Source organism: Ascaphus truei, chromosome 6 (assembly GCF_040206685.1).
Source record: "Ascaphus truei isolate aAscTru1 chromosome 6, aAscTru1.hap1, whole genome shotgun sequence".
NCBI lineage: Eukaryota > Metazoa > Chordata > Amphibia > Anura > Ascaphidae > Ascaphus > Ascaphus truei.
The window spans coordinates 15230846-15250515 of NC_134488.1; the positions used below are offsets into that span (position 1 = coordinate 15230846).

General features: G+C 42.0%; 1 protein-coding gene across 1 annotated transcript; it reads left to right on the forward strand.

Moving 5' to 3' along the window:
* The first annotated feature begins 172 nt into the window (after positions 1–172).
* LOC142498006 (uncharacterized) lies at positions 173–19660 on the forward strand. The gene is made up of 18 exons (XM_075606515.1): positions 173–792; positions 1266–1454; positions 1623–1760; positions 3728–3913; positions 4634–4828; positions 5659–5795; positions 5891–6059; positions 7215–7349; positions 8542–8694; positions 8861–9050; positions 9135–9275; positions 9367–9549; positions 11673–11744; positions 13123–13249; positions 13333–13478; positions 17012–17215; positions 19339–19570; positions 19630–19660. The coding sequence occupies exons 1-18, from the start codon at positions 754–756 to the stop codon at positions 19658–19660; spliced, it is 2667 nt and encodes an 888-aa protein (XP_075462630.1). The 5' UTR covers positions 173–753.
* The last annotated feature ends 10 nt before the right edge of the window (positions 19661–19670 follow it).

Below are 19670 nucleotides of genomic sequence, written 5' to 3' on the forward strand. Positions count from 1 at the left end.
TTAACCCTACTATTAATCCTACTCAGAGGTGGTCTAGGATTACTTTCTACAGCCAACTCACTGCAGCCACTCCTCCTCCGCCAACTCATCACCGCCAATCAGCCACCAAGGGAAGCTCACCATTGACTGTCTCACCTAAAAGCCCCTAATATTAAATCCTTACCCTAATCCTAAAACCCCATACCCTAAAACCCCTAACTTTAACACCTTACCCTAACCTCTTAACCCCTAACCCGAGCCTTAACACTAATCTTCACCCTGAAAACCTTAACACCTTACGCTAAAACCCCTAACCTTAACCCCTTACCCTGAAAACCATAGCCATAACCCCTTATCCTAAGAAACTAAACCTTAACCCCTTACGCTAAAACCCATAATTAAAGCACGTAACCTAAAATCTCTAACCTTTACCCCTAACCCCCTAACGTTACCATAAAAAGCTTAACCCCTTACCCTAACACCCCTAAAGTTAACCCCTTAATAAATTACCTTAGTGGCGAGACAGCTGGCAGCGAGCTGTCCTTTGCATCTGATTGGCGGCGGCGGCGGCGAGTGAGAGATGGCGGTGGCTAGCTGATTGCAGCACGTTGTCCCATTCCACTCAGAGATGGCTAACCTTATGTCTACTGTTTTATTCCTTAAGTGTCTCTTGTTCCTACAAATTCTAGTGGTACTTATTGTGCAAAACATGGGGCCCGCCATGTGGGAGAGTGTGATCCTTGTCCTCCTGGCTCCATCTGCCCTAGAATTGGTATGGAGTCACCAATGCCTTGTGGACCTGGCAGATTCTCAGTGAGTGAGTGGTTTAGAGTGGACAATGTTCCCAGTATTATACCAATACTTAAAGCTACTTTTATGTTGTAGGATTTAATCATGTTGTTATTGGCACAGGTTTGGACCATGGCGCAAATGTTTATTGGCCCTATTCAAGATGCTGTGAAGACATCAACCCCCTGCTCTGGAAGATTTCTCCTTCATGCTAGTGAATGGAGTGAGATTTTCCTGAGCAAGGGGAAGACTGCTTCACAGATTACTGTACAATAAATACAGTATACAGTAGTAGGAGCCATTTAGAGAGAAAAGAGGAGCAATGTTTTAAAGTAGGAAGAGATATATAATGATATATAATCTGACTGCATAGTTTTTAATATAGCCCTTCACACTACAGTGCCATGTCTGATGCATTGTATATTTGTGTTTCCTCTGCAGTCCTAAAGGTTTCAAGTTCAATTAAGTTCAGCACCTAAATTCTATCTGCTTTGTAGGACATTGGCTACTCCGCTTGCCTACTCTGCCCTGCAGGGCACTACTGCAACGAGGACAGGACTAGCAGAGAACGCATGATGCAGCTAGAGTGTCCTGCAGGCATGCTTTGTCCAAAAGGAATGGCATTTTTTCCAGAAGAGGACATCAGTGCCTGTCCCCAAGGATACTACTGTCCTGGAGGAAACATTGTAAGGAGCAAACATACACCTACAAAATCAGCATATGAATACTGACATTACCCCAAATACCTTCCTTCCCTGATCTCTCCTAGGCTCTCACCTTACTATTAAGAAAGAGACACATTGACACCTTTTCTCCTGCTATTTGAAATCACTGGGATTGCTTTTGATTTGTAGGATCCAAACCCTAGACCATGCCCTAATGGTACATATGGAGATCATCCAGGCCTTGGCAGATTGGATGAATGTTTGCTGTGTCCAGAATGGAATTATTGCTATCAGGAAGGGCAGAAACCAGAAGGAATCCCATACCCTGTGAGTAGATGTACTGGTTAACTAATTGTATTGAGTTGTTTGTCTGATCAGAACCAAATACCTACAGGTGCGCCGACGAGTATTCTAAAACTTGCCTTAAACTTGCCTTGAAAATCTGAGGCAAATCTGGGGCTATCACCAACATGACTCAGGTACATGCTGGGTACATGCTGGGTACATGCTGGGTACATGCTGGGTACATGCTGCAACATTTAAGTGACATTTCTGCAGAGACTAATGGCCCATCAGATTAATACAGCAGGGGTCCCTGGCAGTCCCATTCGGTTTGAATGGGACTGCCAGGGACCCCCGCTGTTAATCCGATGGGCCATTAGTCTGTCTGGAGAAATGTCACTTAAATGTTGCAGCATGTGCCCAGCATGTACCTGGGTCCTTTTGGGGATTGCCCCAGGTTTGTTTTAGATTACTCGTTGGCACTACAGTACTGCACCGACACACTTTATTCGAGCAAATACCCAGTATGTACCTGGCAGATACCTGGAATGCGCCGCTCCTCACCTCTGACAAGCCCCGTTGCATTTGCCTTCCCAGCCTGGGTTCATGCCTGGCTGACGGGCGGCTGATCTGTTAAATGATAATGATTAGGATTTAATAGGCTGCAATGCTTCGCGTGTCTACCAGATGGCATAAATTCATGAATTGTAATGCAGTATATATATATATACTGTGCAGTATTGCAGCCAGCGGGAATAAAATGCTTCAATCCTTGCTGGAAAATAACCCAATGCACTTGGGCAGAAAACAGTCACAAACCTCAATACACCCGGGTATACCCGAATTCGTGGGACTAGCCGAGCTCGAATAATGTGTGTCGCCAGTGTATAACCCAATAATGCAGTCCCAATGTGCAGAGAGATATCAGCTCGTTTGATAAGTTAGGGGACTTCTCAAACTAGAATCTGACTCCTGGATCTGACTGACACTCCCAAACTGCTCCCAACTGTTTTCGGAGAGGTTTTACTTATGCACATAAAAACTGTTAGAGTTCTAGTCAAAAATTGCAAGCCCCAAATAGAGTCTTTTATATTTATCCCTCTGGTTGATATGCTGTAAAACAGCATTTTGGTTTCTGCACCTCTCTTGAAATGTACGCCTCAACTTCAGTCTTCAGCATCTCACTGTACACTCATTTGGGGATATGTATCAAGTGGAGCAATTCGCTTCATGTTGACGGAGCAAAAGTTTTTATTTGCATACAGTTACTTTTGCTCCATACAAAGCTCAGTTTGCATAAATTCTTACATCTGGTGATGAACAAAGTAGGTTCACACCACGTCAGACCTGGCAAATTTAATTGACGCCAGCTAACTTCATTATATTCACACACACTTATATGATAGATCTCATTACACTATTTTTTCAAGCATCTCTTCCTTTAAGTGCTCCAAAACAAGTCCCAAAATCGCTAAACTCATACAAGTGGAGCATAACTGACACAAAACAACTTGATACATTTATTCAAGAGTGACACAGCCACAATGTTACAGTATGCATACGTTTTGGAGCTATGTTCCAAATTGGCTCTTATTGTAGCACTTTAAACAAACCTTCCATTTTATTTGTCCTCACAACTCATTATCCGTGTTTATAACATTAATAAGGGAAATCACATGGCTAGCACTAAAACTGCATTATTAAAAAGGAAAAGGAAAATATTCTCACAGAGACCATGGATTCAGACTCAAGCCCGTCCGTTACTGAGGACAGTCCCAATTGAGAGTCAAGAATTAGTCTTATGAGTAAAGAAATTATAGACAAGATTTAAGAAGCTCAGATAAAGGGGCATGATTAGCGTTACTTGCCATAGACTTGAATGGCATTTAAAGCAGATCAATACCCATTATCGGAGCTCCGTGAGTCACCCCATGTTTGATTTTTCACATTGAAGAAGTACCACTGCATTTCTTTTTTGCTCTTAATGATACTCTTTTTTTTTTTGTTTACAGACTGGCCATTGTCCCCAGGGGCATCACTGCCCTTCTGGGACTGGTTTCCCCTTCTCCTATCCCTGCCAGCCTGGCTCATACTGGGACATATCCAAACCAACCTCAGGGGTATCAGCTTGCTTGCCATGCCCTGCGGGCTTCTTCTGTGATTTGCTTTCCTTGCTGACCCCTAAGCGCTGTCCAGCAGTGAGTCTACTGTACCTTATCACTACTGCACCGACACACTTTATTCGAGCAAATACCCAGTATGTACCTGGCAGATACCTGGAATGCGCCGCTCCTCACCTCTGACAAGCCCCGTTGCGTTTGCCTTCCCAGCCTGGGTTCATGCCTGGCTGACGGGCGGCTGATCTGTTAAATGATAATGATTAGGATTTAATAGGCTGCAATGCTTCGCGTGTCTACCAGATGGCATAAATTCATGAATTGTAATGCAGTATATATATATATACTGTGCAGTATTGCAGCCAGCGGGAATAAAATGCTTCAATCCCTGCCTGGAAAATAACCCAATGCACTCGGGCAGAAAACAGTCACAAACCTCAATACACCCGGGTATACCCGAATTCGTGGGACTAGCCGAGCTCGAATAAAGTGTGTCGCCAGTGTACCTTATTAGACATTGACAAACTGCGTAAACTTTGTAAAGAAGGGTTTGAGCATATACAGTATGCCTGGAGGATTTACCAGGTCAAAGCTAAAAAGTTGGCAACAGTGCATCATGATGCTTGGATTGGGGCATTACAGATGCTAAACATGTTGTGCATATACAGCAGGTTATATCTAGTGGTCTTGCAATAGATATAGTTTTGGGATACAACACCATTAAATTATAATGTTGTTGTGTTCATTTTTCCGTACATGGATATTTGAAGTACACTATATGGCATCTCTACATCTTGGCAGGGGTTCCACTGCACACGCGGGAGCACGCAGCCAGAGCCATGCCCAGAAGGGACGTACAGCAGCCGTGATGGACTCTCTAATGAGTCAGAGTGCAAGGCATGTGATGCTGGGCAGTTCTGTGCTGGTGAGGGTCTCATCACCTCCACTGGTCAATGCCAAGAAGGATACTACTGCCCTGGAAGAGCCAGCAGCCCGGTAAACCATGCCTAGTATTTCTCTGAGCTACTGTACATTATATAAGGAATGTTGTAGGATGACTGAGTACAACACTGATACCGAATGAACCACTTCTTTAATATATGTATAGTACATACAAGGGATGCAGGAGCTCTGAGTGATAGTTACAGTACAATGCAGTTCTCTATAATTAATAACATTCCTGTAAATCATATATATATATATATATATATATATATATATATATATATATATATATATGCTAAAAAAGAGAGCGGACCCCACATCCACAAGACTGCACAATAAAGGAAACCAAAAGACTGACAAAATTATATATACTAAATAAGTATGTCAATTGTGCTAGATGGGCCAATAGATATGTAAGCAAGAAGAGAAAGAAGCGCAGAAAAATAACACTCTGGTATACCGTCTGCAATATCAAAAGTACATATTTATTTATTAGATGTCACAAAACACGATAAAAGATAGCACAGAATTTTAAAACATGGCATGGATCCAAAAAAAAAATTATTATTTTTACGCAAATATATTTGATGTGTATGTGTTTTTTTTTTTTTTTTAAATATTAGAAAAAGAGAGCATAGCAATAGAGGAGTTACAGGGGCAGGACAGTTAACATAATTATTGTGTGGTGACTTTTTTATGCGTACTGTACTTGCTGGTAGAGTTTTGTATGCAAAATGTTCTACGTATTGAATTCCCTAAGGGTAATGTTGTAGGTGCTATCTTTAGTTTGTATGTTTTATATTTTATGAGGTAATATTCTAGAAGTTAGTTATTATATATATATATTAATTATCCCTCTCTTTTTCTCTATATAAATTAAGTCTCCCTCTCATTGTCTGTGCCCAGCTGGAAGTTTCTGCCCTGTGGGTTCTGGTCTGCCAACTTTGTGTCCATCCGGGACCTACAGTAACCAAACTGGTTTAGTGAGTTTGAGGCTATGCTTGTCCTGTCCACCCGGGTAAGTGTTGCATTCTCTGTCGCAGTATAGAAAAGGTTAGGGGAGAAAAAAATAAGGGAAACAGACAGAGGGTGATAGCTCTTATCCCACTCTAGGATGTTCTGTGATGGACTTGCTGGCCATGCACCAAGTGGGCACTGCTGGCCAGGCTACTACTGCACAGCAGGTTCCAGCACACCCATACAGCATGAGGTGATGGAGGGATTCTTCTCTTCAGATGGGGCCTTCAGACCAGAACCCTGTCCCCCAGGAACCTATCAGCCTGTGAGTAGAGATCATGGGTTATAAATATAATCCAGAGTTTTTGGCCAGCCCATCGAACATTATATTTGCCAATGTGTTCAATACAACTCCAGTGCACAACATAACATTCAATGCAGTATCGAAGCGTTCAATCAACCCATTTTAAGAAAATATTTTCTTGTGTGCTCAATTCATTATAAAGGAGTACTATTTTTAGTTGCATGTTTGGACCTAAAAAAGAAAGCAAGACCCACAAAAATCACGTTCTACACTTAATTTTTACATCATAACATAATCTCTTTGAAACATTAAAAAAAAAAAATCAAAAACCATACGTGGTTGCAAAGTTGAAAGATATAAGAATTGATTTATCAAAGCAAATTTGGAGCAAAATGTAAGCAAATTGCATCACTTTCATCAAGTGTCTTCTGTCAATGTACAGTATCAAGGTCTTTTTTCCACATTGTTCACTGTTAGTGTCCCCTTGGGGAGTTGAGAAGTTACTGTACATTACGCACAGATTATAATAAGATGTAACAAATGATGCTTGTTTCTGTGTGATTTTGTAAATTGTATTTACGTCAACATTTTTTGCCAGGTCTCAGGTGGTGTAACATTTTCCAGGTAACAATTTCTGTCAAATGTAAGAAACACTTTCAAACATTTGACACAAATGCAAGCAGAAAATGGAGCAATGCATCAAAACAAACTTCTATTTGCATTTCCTTTCCATTCATGCATCTTCCCCAAAGTATGTCAGACATGTCTGTTTGGAGTTGCCTTTTGTGAGATTTTGTTGACTACAATTGACCCCAAGAAAACTATTTTATTACATATATATATTATTGAAGAACATATAAGTACATACAACATCATAGTAACATTTATGTGCATACTTGCCCTTATAGAAAAAGAATACATGGATACGTGCCAGTGGAGTACCTGTATAAATATACATAGCGATTGTATACAATATCATACTTATTAAAGAAGGGCTTGTATACATGATACAGCAGATGTACATATTAGCAGTGCAGGTACAGTAAAGGTTCAAATAAACATGCACAAACTTAACAGTACATCAACTACACAAATAAGTACACACATACAGTGTACAGCAACTGAGTGCAAATACACTCAGCAACAGTGTAACACCCTTTCCTGTTTGTCTTGCAGCTTCGTGGTCAGTCTATCTGTGTGCCATGTCCACCTGGGAACTTCTGCAATCGGAGCAGTTTGTCCGAGTTCGCCTCTTGCCCGAAGAGCCATTTTTGTCCCCCTGGGAGCAATATACCAATTCCATGCCCAGTGGTGAGAAGCTTAAATGGATTTTGGATTGATATGAAGTTAGTGTCACCAATCTGCTGTTGAATTCCATTATTTATGCACCAGAATATTTTTTACTTCTGATTCGGTCCAGGAGCTCCTACAGATCTGATGCTCAAGATACCACCTCTGCTTTCTCAGTCCTATATCAATTTGATCTCACTCTGAAGAGTTATATGCTTTTGTAGCAGGAATATAACATTATCAGGCCCTTGTGTAGTCCTTATATAGTGGTGTGATACAATAATTAGACCACAGGAAATATAATATAACTGTATGTGCAATACCTTTCCATCTCCAGTCTCATAATTGTTCCTACCGCTTCGATTTTCATCTTTTTAACCCCTTTCCCGGTGTCTCATTCATCATTCTCCCCTGCATTTTCCACTTTTCTCCCCACCTTTCTCCATCCATCCTCTGTCTTTCTAATTCCACATTTTATTATATTTAGCTCACCTTTTCCTTGAGTTCCCGGAGAGGGTGCCACATGCACAGAGTCCCCAATTATGTAGTACTCGCTTATCCAGCTGAGGAAAAGGGGAGCATACTTAATGCCAGCTGTCCCTGCAGTAGTGTCAATGTAGTTATGGAACTAGCGTTGATTAAAGGAAATTATAACAGAACTTTGGACACCAAAATCACTCCGCAAACACAAAGCCCCAGAGTCATCAAAGTATGATCTGCTGTATTGAGCACAACGTGGCAATACTGTATCTGCTATTAATGTGAATGGCAGATATCCCTGATTCGGTCACAATACAGCAAATCACACTTAGATTACTCCAGTCAATATCTATTTTAACTATCCCATACACTACACTACAGTATGTAGTGATCCTATTGCTTGGGTGATATGCTTAGAACAGTGTTTTTCAAACTTTTCCATACCATAACATTCCATACAATTAGTACAACATATATTTAAACATTGGTATTTTATCTAACAAATGGCTTTCAGTAGTGATACAAAATGCTTAGATTGAAGAAGAGAGCCCCCCTCCCCCCCTGAAGTGAATTTTGAAAAGCTTTTTGGACCACCACTAAATTCTCCATGGACCACAGGCTGAGCACTCCTTGATTTAAAATTTACATAGGAAGTGTTGGGGTTTTGCAGAACAGGGCTTGGAGAAGGGAAGAATTAGTAGTAAATACTGACAGTGCTTATGTTTTTTTTTAGGGAACTTTTTCTAATTTCTCTGGCAACACAGGTATCCAGTCCTGTGAGCTCTGCTCCCTGGGAATGTACTGCAGTAGGCTGGGTATGTCCCAGCCTGAAGGTTACTGCCAACATGGACATTATTGTACACAAGGCTCAAACACATCCACTCCTGTAAGTTGATCTGCACAACAAAACCAATAGTAACTTAGTGTAACAACTCTGTCCTGTTGTCTTTTTAGATCAAGTTATTTTATATATATATATATATATATATATATATATATATATATATATATATATATATATATATATATCATTGTATTTTTACTTATTCTAGTTCGATATGCCTTTTGGAGATATTTGTCCCGCTGGGTACTTCTGTTCTGAAGGGACCAAAAAGCCCTGTCCCCGAGGCAAATGGAATGCACGAGAAGAAGCCAGGGAGAGTAGCTGGTGCCTGCAGTGCCCACCCGGATCCTTCTGTGATGCTCCTGCCCTGACACTACCCGCTGGAATCTGTCAAGCAGGTAAGGATAAAGGGTTCTTTCTACTGAACGGGTTTATGCCACCTAGGAGGAAAAAGAAATGACTATGTTGTTTATATGGTACAGGTTTTTTCTGTACATTGGGTGCTACGAGTCCAAGGCCACAAGATGGAATAACTGGTAACATCTGTCCTGAAAGGCATTTCTGTCCTGAAGGTTCTTCAAAACCCATCCCTTGCCCTCATGGCACTTACAGCAACACAACAGGTATTGAGGCTTACATCATATATGTAGCATATGGTAATAATAAGGAAATCACCTTGAATGTTTCTTATTTCCTGGTCTTCCATCAATGCAGGTCAGTCCATGTGTAACCTCTGCCTGACTGGATATACATGCTCTAGTGGCGAAATCCTCCTCTGTCCATCAGGATATTTTTGTCAGAATGGTTCAGGCAACCACATGTCTCCTTGCCCTCCAGGGACATTCAACCCTTCCCCAGGTCTCAACAGAGCTGAGGGATGTCGTCTATGTCCACCAGGTGAGATCAATTAATGCAGTGCATTGGTATGATGAGTGTACAAAATTAATCTAGACGTGCACTAAATCAGGGAAAAAATATGTGCAAATAGTAATACAAACTTCTAAGATAAAGCATGCCTAAGTATAAAAAGTAAATATATAAAATACAAATATTTAGAGGAAACAAGATAAAAAATACAGCTACAAATGATTATATAAAATTTTTGTATGAATAGATATTTTATTCGGTGCAATAAAAAAAAAAAAAACCCTCCCCCCCACACTCTCTCACACAATGTGAAGTGTTAATTGTAAAATAATTTAAATAATTAGTGCACAAAAGAAGAAGAAAGCATTGCATATGTAGGGATGTCTTGGTTTGCTTCTCTTCGCTGCAGCGTGTCTCCAGAGGGAGTGTTTGGAAGGTTCCGCGGTGGCCCGACAGCAAAGGGCGCCGCCATGTTGTTGCGTAATAGTTAGGAGCACTGTCAGAGCGGCGAGAGGTCGCGCATGCGCAGTGCAAGCGCGCGAGCGGCTGGCAAATAGGAAAGAGGCTCAGCCAGTAACTACATCTCCCGGGAGCCTTAGCGAAGACACCTGACACCAGGGAGCGAATAGGAGGGCCGGATTCGCGGGAGGCAGGAAAGGGAAGCGAGGGGGAGAGGCCACGCTAGCCAGAGGGCACCGGAGGAGCAAGGGGAGAGGTAGTGTGTGCAGGGGGTCAGTGACCCACCTGCGTAGGCCAGATTCCCCCTCAGGCCCCAGTGTATACCCTGAGTCACCATAGCTTGTGGTGCTGCAGGGACGCCCTATATTGGTAGCGACACATGCCCCTTACTGCATAGGCAGATAGGGACACAGTGTCGCGGAGCTGCGGTTGGTGACAGACGTTTGGGCCCAGGCTGCTGTGCATCATCCACTACTCGTGAGAGACTGCGCTGGATCGGCGGATCCTTTGTTAAGCTGTTGCCGGTCACCACAGTGACCGGAAGGTATTTACTAAAGTGCACCAACACCGGTCAACAGGTGCTGGCCTATATACATAATTACAGTTACATGGACACAGTGTGGGGGCACGCGGTGACGGGACAGTGACGGGACAGTGACATTTCTCCTTATGAGAGTGGCCGAGCCACTAGGGTTATATTATAAGAAGTTGGTTGATGTGTTATATGTGTGTTATTGCGATATCTATAAGATAAGGTTCTATCAGTACTTACAGTAAACAGTTACAATCTGATGTGTGTTGCTATTGTTCTTACCCAGGGGAATCTTACGCAATGGGGATCCTGGGTAAGTGGAGGCGCTGCCAATAAGATAACTATTACCCCAGGCTCCCAGCCAGCGGAGGCTCAGATCTCCTTGAGCCAACAGATGTGTGCAGTACCCGTAGTCACTCTAGAGTGTAGGAAAGAGGGCTACACATATAAATATATAGTGTGTATATTAGGACTTGCAGTTGGTTATGCTGTGACGTGGCTGCAGGCTTATAACGCTTTGGCTAATGGGTTTAACTAAATGACCCTTACTCATGAGAATATCAGCATTCAAGTATTGCATTATGTATTTTGTCACATTGGATGTAGCGTTGGCATTTTTGTCTTTTGTTATATAAATATGCGTTTTATAACACAATGTCAAATATGACAATTCAAAGTACTGTAGAAATATGTGAAATATTAAATATAAAAAAATAAAATATGAAAATGCGCACAATATTCCTAAAATAGTCTAAAAAAAGTTGATGAAACTCATCCAGTCAACTCTAGATATTTTCTTCTTTCCACCTTGTCCTGCTGCTGACCTTAGGTGGCTCTTGCCTACAGGAAGTAGGAATGAAAATGAGAAAAGTGTAAGGGAACGCAGTAGGGCAGAGGTGGTCCAATCCAGTCCTCAAAGGCCACCAACAGGTCAAGTTTTAAGGCTATTCCTGCTTTAGCACAGGTGGCTCCATGACTGAGCCACTGAGGAAGCCATCTGTGCTGAAGCAGGAATATATTTAAAATCTGACCTATTGGTGGCACTTGAGGACTGAAGTTGGCCACCCCTGCAGTAGAGGTAACATGGAAAACATGCTGTGACAGCTTCTCTTTCTGGTTCGCCTATTCTAAGGTGACTAAAGTTTGCTTTCTTTCTTCCCAGGCATGTTCTGCCGAGACTGGGGCGCCTCTGCACCCAATGGTCTCTGTCAAGCTGGCTTTTTTTGCACAGCTGGTAAGTGCTCGATTGATGCATACATGTTTTATACAGTTGTAACATGGCCTTCCGGCAGTTACTTCTTGTTCTGGGCTTTTCCTCTGTCAGTCCTGTTAGAGCAGGCAGTGGAAAGGTTAATTCCTTCAAAAAGCCTGTTTGTGTATACAGCTTTGATTATGTAGCCATATTCAAGGGCAGGCTTTGCAACATGAGGTATGTGAATCAAAGGGGTGGATATTGGTTGGAACACCCCCTGCTGTGTGTGTGAGCCAAACTCCGCTGAGATGTCCAAATTGGGATACACCTCCTAAATTAAGTTATCAGTTAGTGAGATCAGTTAGAAGTGCAGGTCCCAGCACCAAGACCCATTTGATGTAACCAGAAGGAGTGTACCTCCCCCCCCAATCTCACGTAGGGGGTTACACAGTAATGTAGAGATATTAATTAAGTAATAATCCCCAAAGAACAGGGCATTACTGGCCAATAATGCCCTGGTTGGAAGAGTTGAAGGCCCGAGGCGAAGCCAGTAATGCCCTGTTCTGAGGGGATTATTACTATTATAGGCTAAATGTAGGCTTATTTCACAAAAAATAGACACTTTTGTATAGTTAAATAGATTTTTTTATTAAAATAAAATGGTAAATACATGAAACCACCTCTATATACGCTTACACTGCAGATATCTATATCCACACACTGTCGCCCCCTCTGTGTACACACACACACACACACACAAACACCAGCGCAACACACAAACTGCTGCTACACACACAACAGCAGACCACACACAACACAGCACCTCCTCTACACTCACAACACAGCACATCTACACACAGAGCACAGGACCTCTACACACACAACACAGCACCTCTACACACACACACAACACAGCAGCTCTACACACACACACACACACACACACACACACACACACACACACACACACACACACACACACACACACACACACACACACACACACACACACACACACACACACACACAGCAGCTCTACACACCCAAACTCTGCTGCTACACACACACATGCTACACCCATAAACACTGCTAATTGACCAATCCCCTGCCCTGTCTCAGAGCTGTTACTTCATTCTGCCCAATCCCCTGCCCTGTCTCAGCTGTTCTGAAAGCTGATTGGCTGGCAATAAACACATTGAAAACTACACATTGCAAGCTGCTTAAATTCAGGGCATTACTGATTGGATAATGCCCGGAATTTTAACCAATCAGAGAGCAGGGTTTTCAATAATGCCCAGAATTTTACTGCTTTAGCCTATAATATGACCTTAACGTCTATATTTCTCACTACGTGTAGGTATAGGGCATCTGTAAAAAAAATCCACATTTTAACATCTGTACCCTTTTATGGCCCACACAGGATCCCTTGTTGATAACCCTATTGAAAATGTGAATGATGGCTTTGGAGGTGCTTGCCCTGTAGGTTACTTCTGCCCACCTGGTACTGGAATCCCAGTCCCATGCCCAGTTGGCACCTACTCAGACAGGTAAGCGTAGGCTAACCAATTGTGTGTTTTAAAAATTGTACTGTAACTGTGTCTCACTTTCATTCTAATTAATCTGCTTGCAGGTTATCACTCAGCATGGAGTTGCAGTGCACACCATGTCCACCAGGATATTACTGCAACTCAGTCAGCCTAAGAAGTCCTTCAGGACTTTGCTTGGCTGGATACTACTGTGAAATTGGAGTCTCGTCATCTTCCCCTGCTGGAGAAAGTAAGATGAAGAAATAATCTAAACAGAAATAACTTGTATATGGTACTAATGTCATTACAGTGGCATTACAGTGAGGGACATGTGACAGTAAAGCAAGTTTACATAATTAAACATTATTGGATAATGTTTCACAAGGAGAAAAAATAAATTCCAGTAATGACAATCAGATTTCTCCCTGTTGAAATATCATTCATATGTTTACTTTTAATATAGTCCTGTACACCTTTCTGAAAAGTGGTTTAACTTTTTCTTAAATATATCTATTGTATCTTCCATCACAGTACCTTTGGGTATTGAGTTTCAAACAGGTTTTTGCCCATGCTATGGCCTGTGCCCATGTAACCCTGAATTTCAGCCCTGAGCCTGGCGATCCCACAAATGTCACAAGAAATAAATCTGTCACAATTGGGTAGACAAGACTACCTTTTGATAGCAATTACCAGGCAAAATACATAGGTTAATAAACACTGGGTTATTTGGCCGGAGCCAACAGTGAGCAACATGCCCAAAAACCATGACAATAACCCCACAATACAGGGACATATGGGGGACTTCAAACACACTAAGTGCAGGGCACCACCAAAGCTAGCGTACCATGGATGCCTCCTCAAAAGTTTGTGATGTTCCCAGTTCCCCAGTAACAAGAGAAAAACGCTCTGAGTCTGTACAGTCCAAGGATAGGATAGTCTTTAGCCACCGAGCAACTTCTGTTGAGCTTGGTATAGTGCCATGCCCTCCATTCAGATTCACAGAGAACTGGGTACCAACCAATCAGTGGTATCCCTTTATCAGTACAATTCAAAGTAAGGGGGGGGGCGTCTTGAACAGACCAATCCAGAGAAGAGGTGTAGCCGAGTGTCGAAGGAAGTCCCTGAGAGATAGGTCCTGGGTGTTTGGGAATTGCAACAGACCAATGGGAACCACCAGACGGGGCTAGGACCCGCATGCCGGTACCTTAGATCAATCCCAGACATCTGCAGCGTTGGACACCTTGCTGCGGGGGAGAGAACAATGCTCCTGTCCTTGAGTGTGTTCTCACAGCACAAGGACACGTTCCTCTCTAGTCTCCCATTCTATGCCTGCCATCACAGGAGCCGTATAAAAAGCATTTGCAAAATGAAAGTACACCACATCAACTGCATTGGCCTGGTCTAAATTCCTATTTAGTGTCATCTGCAAAGATGGAGACTTTGATCTCTATGCCAACCTCAGAGTCATTAATTAGCAGTTAAAAAGTAGTGGTCTCAGTACTGAACCTTGAGGTACTCCACTTTCAACTTTAGCCCAACCTAAAAAGGTTCAATTTATGACAATTCTCTGTTGTCTATCCTTCAACCAGTTTTCAATACATGTACAAATAATTCTTACCCCGAGCAATTTGCTTTATTTTGCACACTAACCTTGTCATGGAAAAAGAACTGCATTTCTGATTCACCCCCTTCTTTCCTTTGCAGCTTCTGTCTGTCAGTTCTTATTTTCAGCTGCATAGAGTTTGCACACACATACTGTGCCTGTGTTATATGTAACAATGTTGCATTTCTTGCCTCTGGGCATGTAATCAGTGAACTGCTACTGCAGCCTCTGAGATCCTCCTAGTTAATGGGCTTTCCCATTTCCCCCCTGTCCTTGCTGACAGTTAGTGCAGTCTCACTTCACTTTTAGTGTGACCCTTGCCCCTCACTTCCTTTTCCACCATTACCTCTGGATGAGAGAGTACCCTGCTGTAACTGCTGTACTGGTAGGATTTCCCTTTTCACCTGTCCTTAACTACAAGGCACCCACAGAGAGACACTATTTAAACATCAACATCTCTACACAAATGCCTGTCTTTTACCCTGCTTTCCCTCAATAAAGTGAAGAAAAGATACAGACCTTGTTGTGCTTTGAAAAGAGGGCCGAGTTGAAGCTATCTGGGCTAAATCATCTTACATATGACCCTGGCCTCCAGAATAAACCTCTTGTGTGAAACCTTATCGAAAGCCTTTGCAAAAATCTAAGTAAACCAAATCAACTGTATTACCCTGGTCTACATATCCCTACTAACATTACACTACACTACACTACGATATCGTATTGCTCTGCTCCAGCAATTATTACAACCTTCCCAGTTTTATCTGCTAGGCTTCTTGCAGTAGCAAACATGCACTCAAGACGTCTACCAGTCTGTGCTATTGTTAGCTTACTGTATCTGCGCCTGCCTTTCTATGCACTTTAATTTTAGTTTTTAGAAGTTTACTAGTATTATCTGTATTTAATATGGGTGCCTCCCTGTTTACTAAACTCCTTGTCCCTGTCCCCCCCACTCTACCCTCATGCTCTTTGCTATTTCCCCATTCCTATATATTCTGTTTGGTCCATTACCTCTTGCTGGCCCCACCCTCCTCCTTCATTGTTTAAAATCTACTTCAACTGTTTTAATTTCCTCCCCTCTAGCACAGAAGATCCCTCTTCATTGAGGTGCAATTCATCACCACATTAAAGATCGCACCTCTTAGACAAAGACTCCCGGTGCTCTAAAAACCTAAACCCTTCCTTCATACACCACTTTCTTAGCCATGCACTAACCTCACTAAACTCCAAATTCTTCCCTGGAATACTGCATGGCACTGGTAGTGTTTCTGAAAATACTACATTGAAGGTCCTTGCCTTAAGCTTGTGGCCTGTATCCCTGAAATAATTTTTTTTGACCTTCCATCTTTCTTTAACTTTGTCATTGCTGCCTACTTGTACCAAGATTGCCAGGTCATTCCCAGCTCATCCCAACAATCTTTCTACCTAATCCACAATGTGCCAAACCACAGCACCCAGTAGACAACAAATTGTTCAGTACATGTGGTCACAGAAACAAATTGCCCTCTCTAACCTCCTAAAGATTGTGTCCCCTTCCACCACAACCTGCCTAGGTCTCTGAATATCTGAGTCCCCTCTGTGCTGGAGGGACTATTACCCTGGCTGCTAGAAGAATCTGTATTTCCCAGCCTTGCCTTTCCTGCCCTGACTCCCCCAAGATGTTCAATGAATCTGGCAGCTCAGAACTGGCCTGCCTCTTCCCCGTGCTTTTCCTGTTAACTGTTACCCAGCTACGTACCTCTTCCTGGCTGTTTGTTACATCCTCTGATAAAATCACAGACACTAATCAGGTGTTATAGGAAAGCAGTTACAGTAAATCTTCAACTGCAATCTTTCCAAGCAAAGGCAGTAAAAATACCCACACAATCAAAATAAATTAAACCACTGTACCTTCTCCAAGTTCAGAGACACACCATTAGAAATAACTCAGTCACCAATGCTAGCAATACACACTGCACACCACTTTACTTCTGGTTACAACTCCACACATATATTTTTATTAGATATTCCTAATGATATTGGGTAGTGTGCTAATGTTTTTGTTGATGATAACTTATAGACAATTTTTTAAAAAAAATCATATGGATATTCAGTGGATATTCGTCTCAATATATGGCCAGTCATAGCAAGTGCCTTGTTGTATTTCACCTATATCCTTGTTTGCCTATTTATGTCTCAAACAGATTTTAAAGGAGATGGAGGGGAGTGTCCAGTTAGGCATTATTGCCCCCAAGGCAGCTCTCATCCATTTGCCTGCCCTGCAGGAACCTATAACAACCTCAGTCGCCAGGAGGTCTGCTTGCCATGTCCTGCTGGGTACTATTGCCCAGTGAATACAAGCAGTTACACTACCTTTCCATGCCCCTCAGGATTCTACTGCCCTAAAGGTAAGAATCATAAGGAAATAGGCACGCATGAATAGGGAGGTGCAAATGTACACACACTAGTCGAACTTGCTCATCACCTATTTTGCTTCAATACAACATTTTGTGTCAAATTCGACTAACAGTGAATGAATGAAGGCTTTGGGTATCGCATTTTCGATTACTTTCACTTTGAAATTTGATCAAACGTGTAAAAAAAGAAAACCTTTTTTTTTAAACTTGTGGGGCTGCTATTTTGTCACTTTTAAGAGGCGAAATAGGGATTTTTATTTAATGTGGGCCATTTCGGTATAAAGTAACACAAAAGGAGCAACCAATAACACAAAAGTCAAAGAGATCAATAAACATTTAAGTGTTTGGAAATGTAAAAAAATTGATACGTTTGGTGAGTAATAAAAATATAACTGTTATGGAGATCGAGTATTTAATGACTTACCTTAATGACTCTCCAGTCAACTTCCACCAAAAATATGGTCGGCATGGCCCTCACTCCTTGGTCAAACACGAGGAGTTTCATGATCATAACGAAGGGCACAAACTAATCTTGTCTTTCAAAAAGTGTATTTCTATAACGATATATCAAGCTTGTCAAACTGGTAAATTATGGTTTGAATAATGCCTGGGCTCTTTCCCTTCCCCCTTCTCCTTTTTTCTTTCGACAGTATTGTAATAATGTTGTCCTACAGTTGCAGAATTACTGTATGTGTTACCCTGATCCTTCTATATATAAAAGGTTACAGTATGTCTGGATATGTCATCTAGGACTGTCAGCTGTGGACATTCAGCTGCAGCCGTTTCACCGCCAGGACATTTGGCCACCGGGACAGTTTGCCACCACCGGTGATTGGTACCCTAAGCCAGGGGGGCGCAAACTTTTTTCCCTGCGCCCCTGCCGGCGGTCACCTCACCCCCCGCGGCCCCCCTCACCCCCACTTATGTCGGCACGTTGCCATAGCAACGTGACGTTGCCATGGAGACGCGTGTGTAGCCAAGGTAAGTAAAAGTTTACAGAGGCCCTTCCGCTCCCCCGGCACTTAATGTAAGTTCCTTCAGGAAGCGCGGGGCCTCTGTAACCCCTGCGCCCCCCACACTCAGTTTCGCGCCCCCCTGGGGTTCACGCCCCCCCAGTTTGCGCACCGCTGCCCTAAGCCCTTAACCTAAAAATCTTAACACCTTACCGTGAAAATCCTAATCATAACCCCTTATCCTAAAAACACTAACCATAACCCCTTACCCTATAAACCTTAACCCTTAATCTTAACCCTAAACACCATAACACCTACCTCAGGGCCGAAACGGCTGCGGCTAAATGATCTGCAGTCAAATGTGCCTCGTGGATGAATGGCCACAGCGAAATGGCCGTGATTACTTGTCCCTTTCCACTGGATATGCGCTATTAATCTATGCGTTCATATGTTTCTATACAGTGACAAAAACTTCAATAAAGTAAAAGAAAAAACACGTTACTGGAATACACCTGCTGGAACGCAATATTATATCTAGAGTTAGGTTTCTCCCTATCTCCCTATAATTATAAATGCAAAATTGAACTTAATAATAATAACAACAGATAACATGAATAACAAATGAATATATAAAAACTAAAAGTTTCATAATGTACCTATTGAGTAGTAACAGCACTGAATAATGATATAACCAACCATTATGTAAATGTAGTTATGTAAATAATAATATTATTGAATACTGTGACACACTCTGATATTGTTCAAATATAAATGTATGTTGGTATAATCTACACATAAGTTAAATAAATGAACATTGTGTATTAGTAAATAAGAGATAAAAATTCCAACATTCATAAAAGAGAGTTGTTTCAAACAAGGTACACATAATCAATGCTTGAAATATTGAATTAATGTATTACTACGTACAAATAATACTGTACATTTTTATAACATTTTTTTATATATTTTTTATGTATATGACTTGCTAAACTTTAATAGCTTGGTAATCGTCAGCAACACTGTATCCTCCAGCGGGTCCCTTACTAGTGATGTCAAATGTCTCATTATAGATGTGCTCCCTAGTCTGTTTTTCATTCCTTCAGTACAGCTGTATACTTATTTCATGCTTGCTATGGGTATCCCAACATGCCTGTGTTTCAGAGACAAAACATGCTACTCAGTTCCCCTGTCCTCGTGGTTACTATAACCCTGACCCAAGTACACACAGTCTGGACAGCTGTCTGCCCTGCACCCCAGGGCACTACTGTGGCACCGAAGGGTTGAGCATCGTATCCGGCAAATGTGATCCTGGTGAGTGTGTTGCTGGGGAAGCTCCATCTCTGTTGCTCTTGTATTCTGCACATAGCTTAGTTTCTATACCTGTCATGGTTATGTCTTTTGGAGCACATGTTATTTGGGTTCCATATTCTACATTGTTTATTGAACCAATAGCATTTGCGACACACAGTATTTATCAGACTGACACTTGTCAC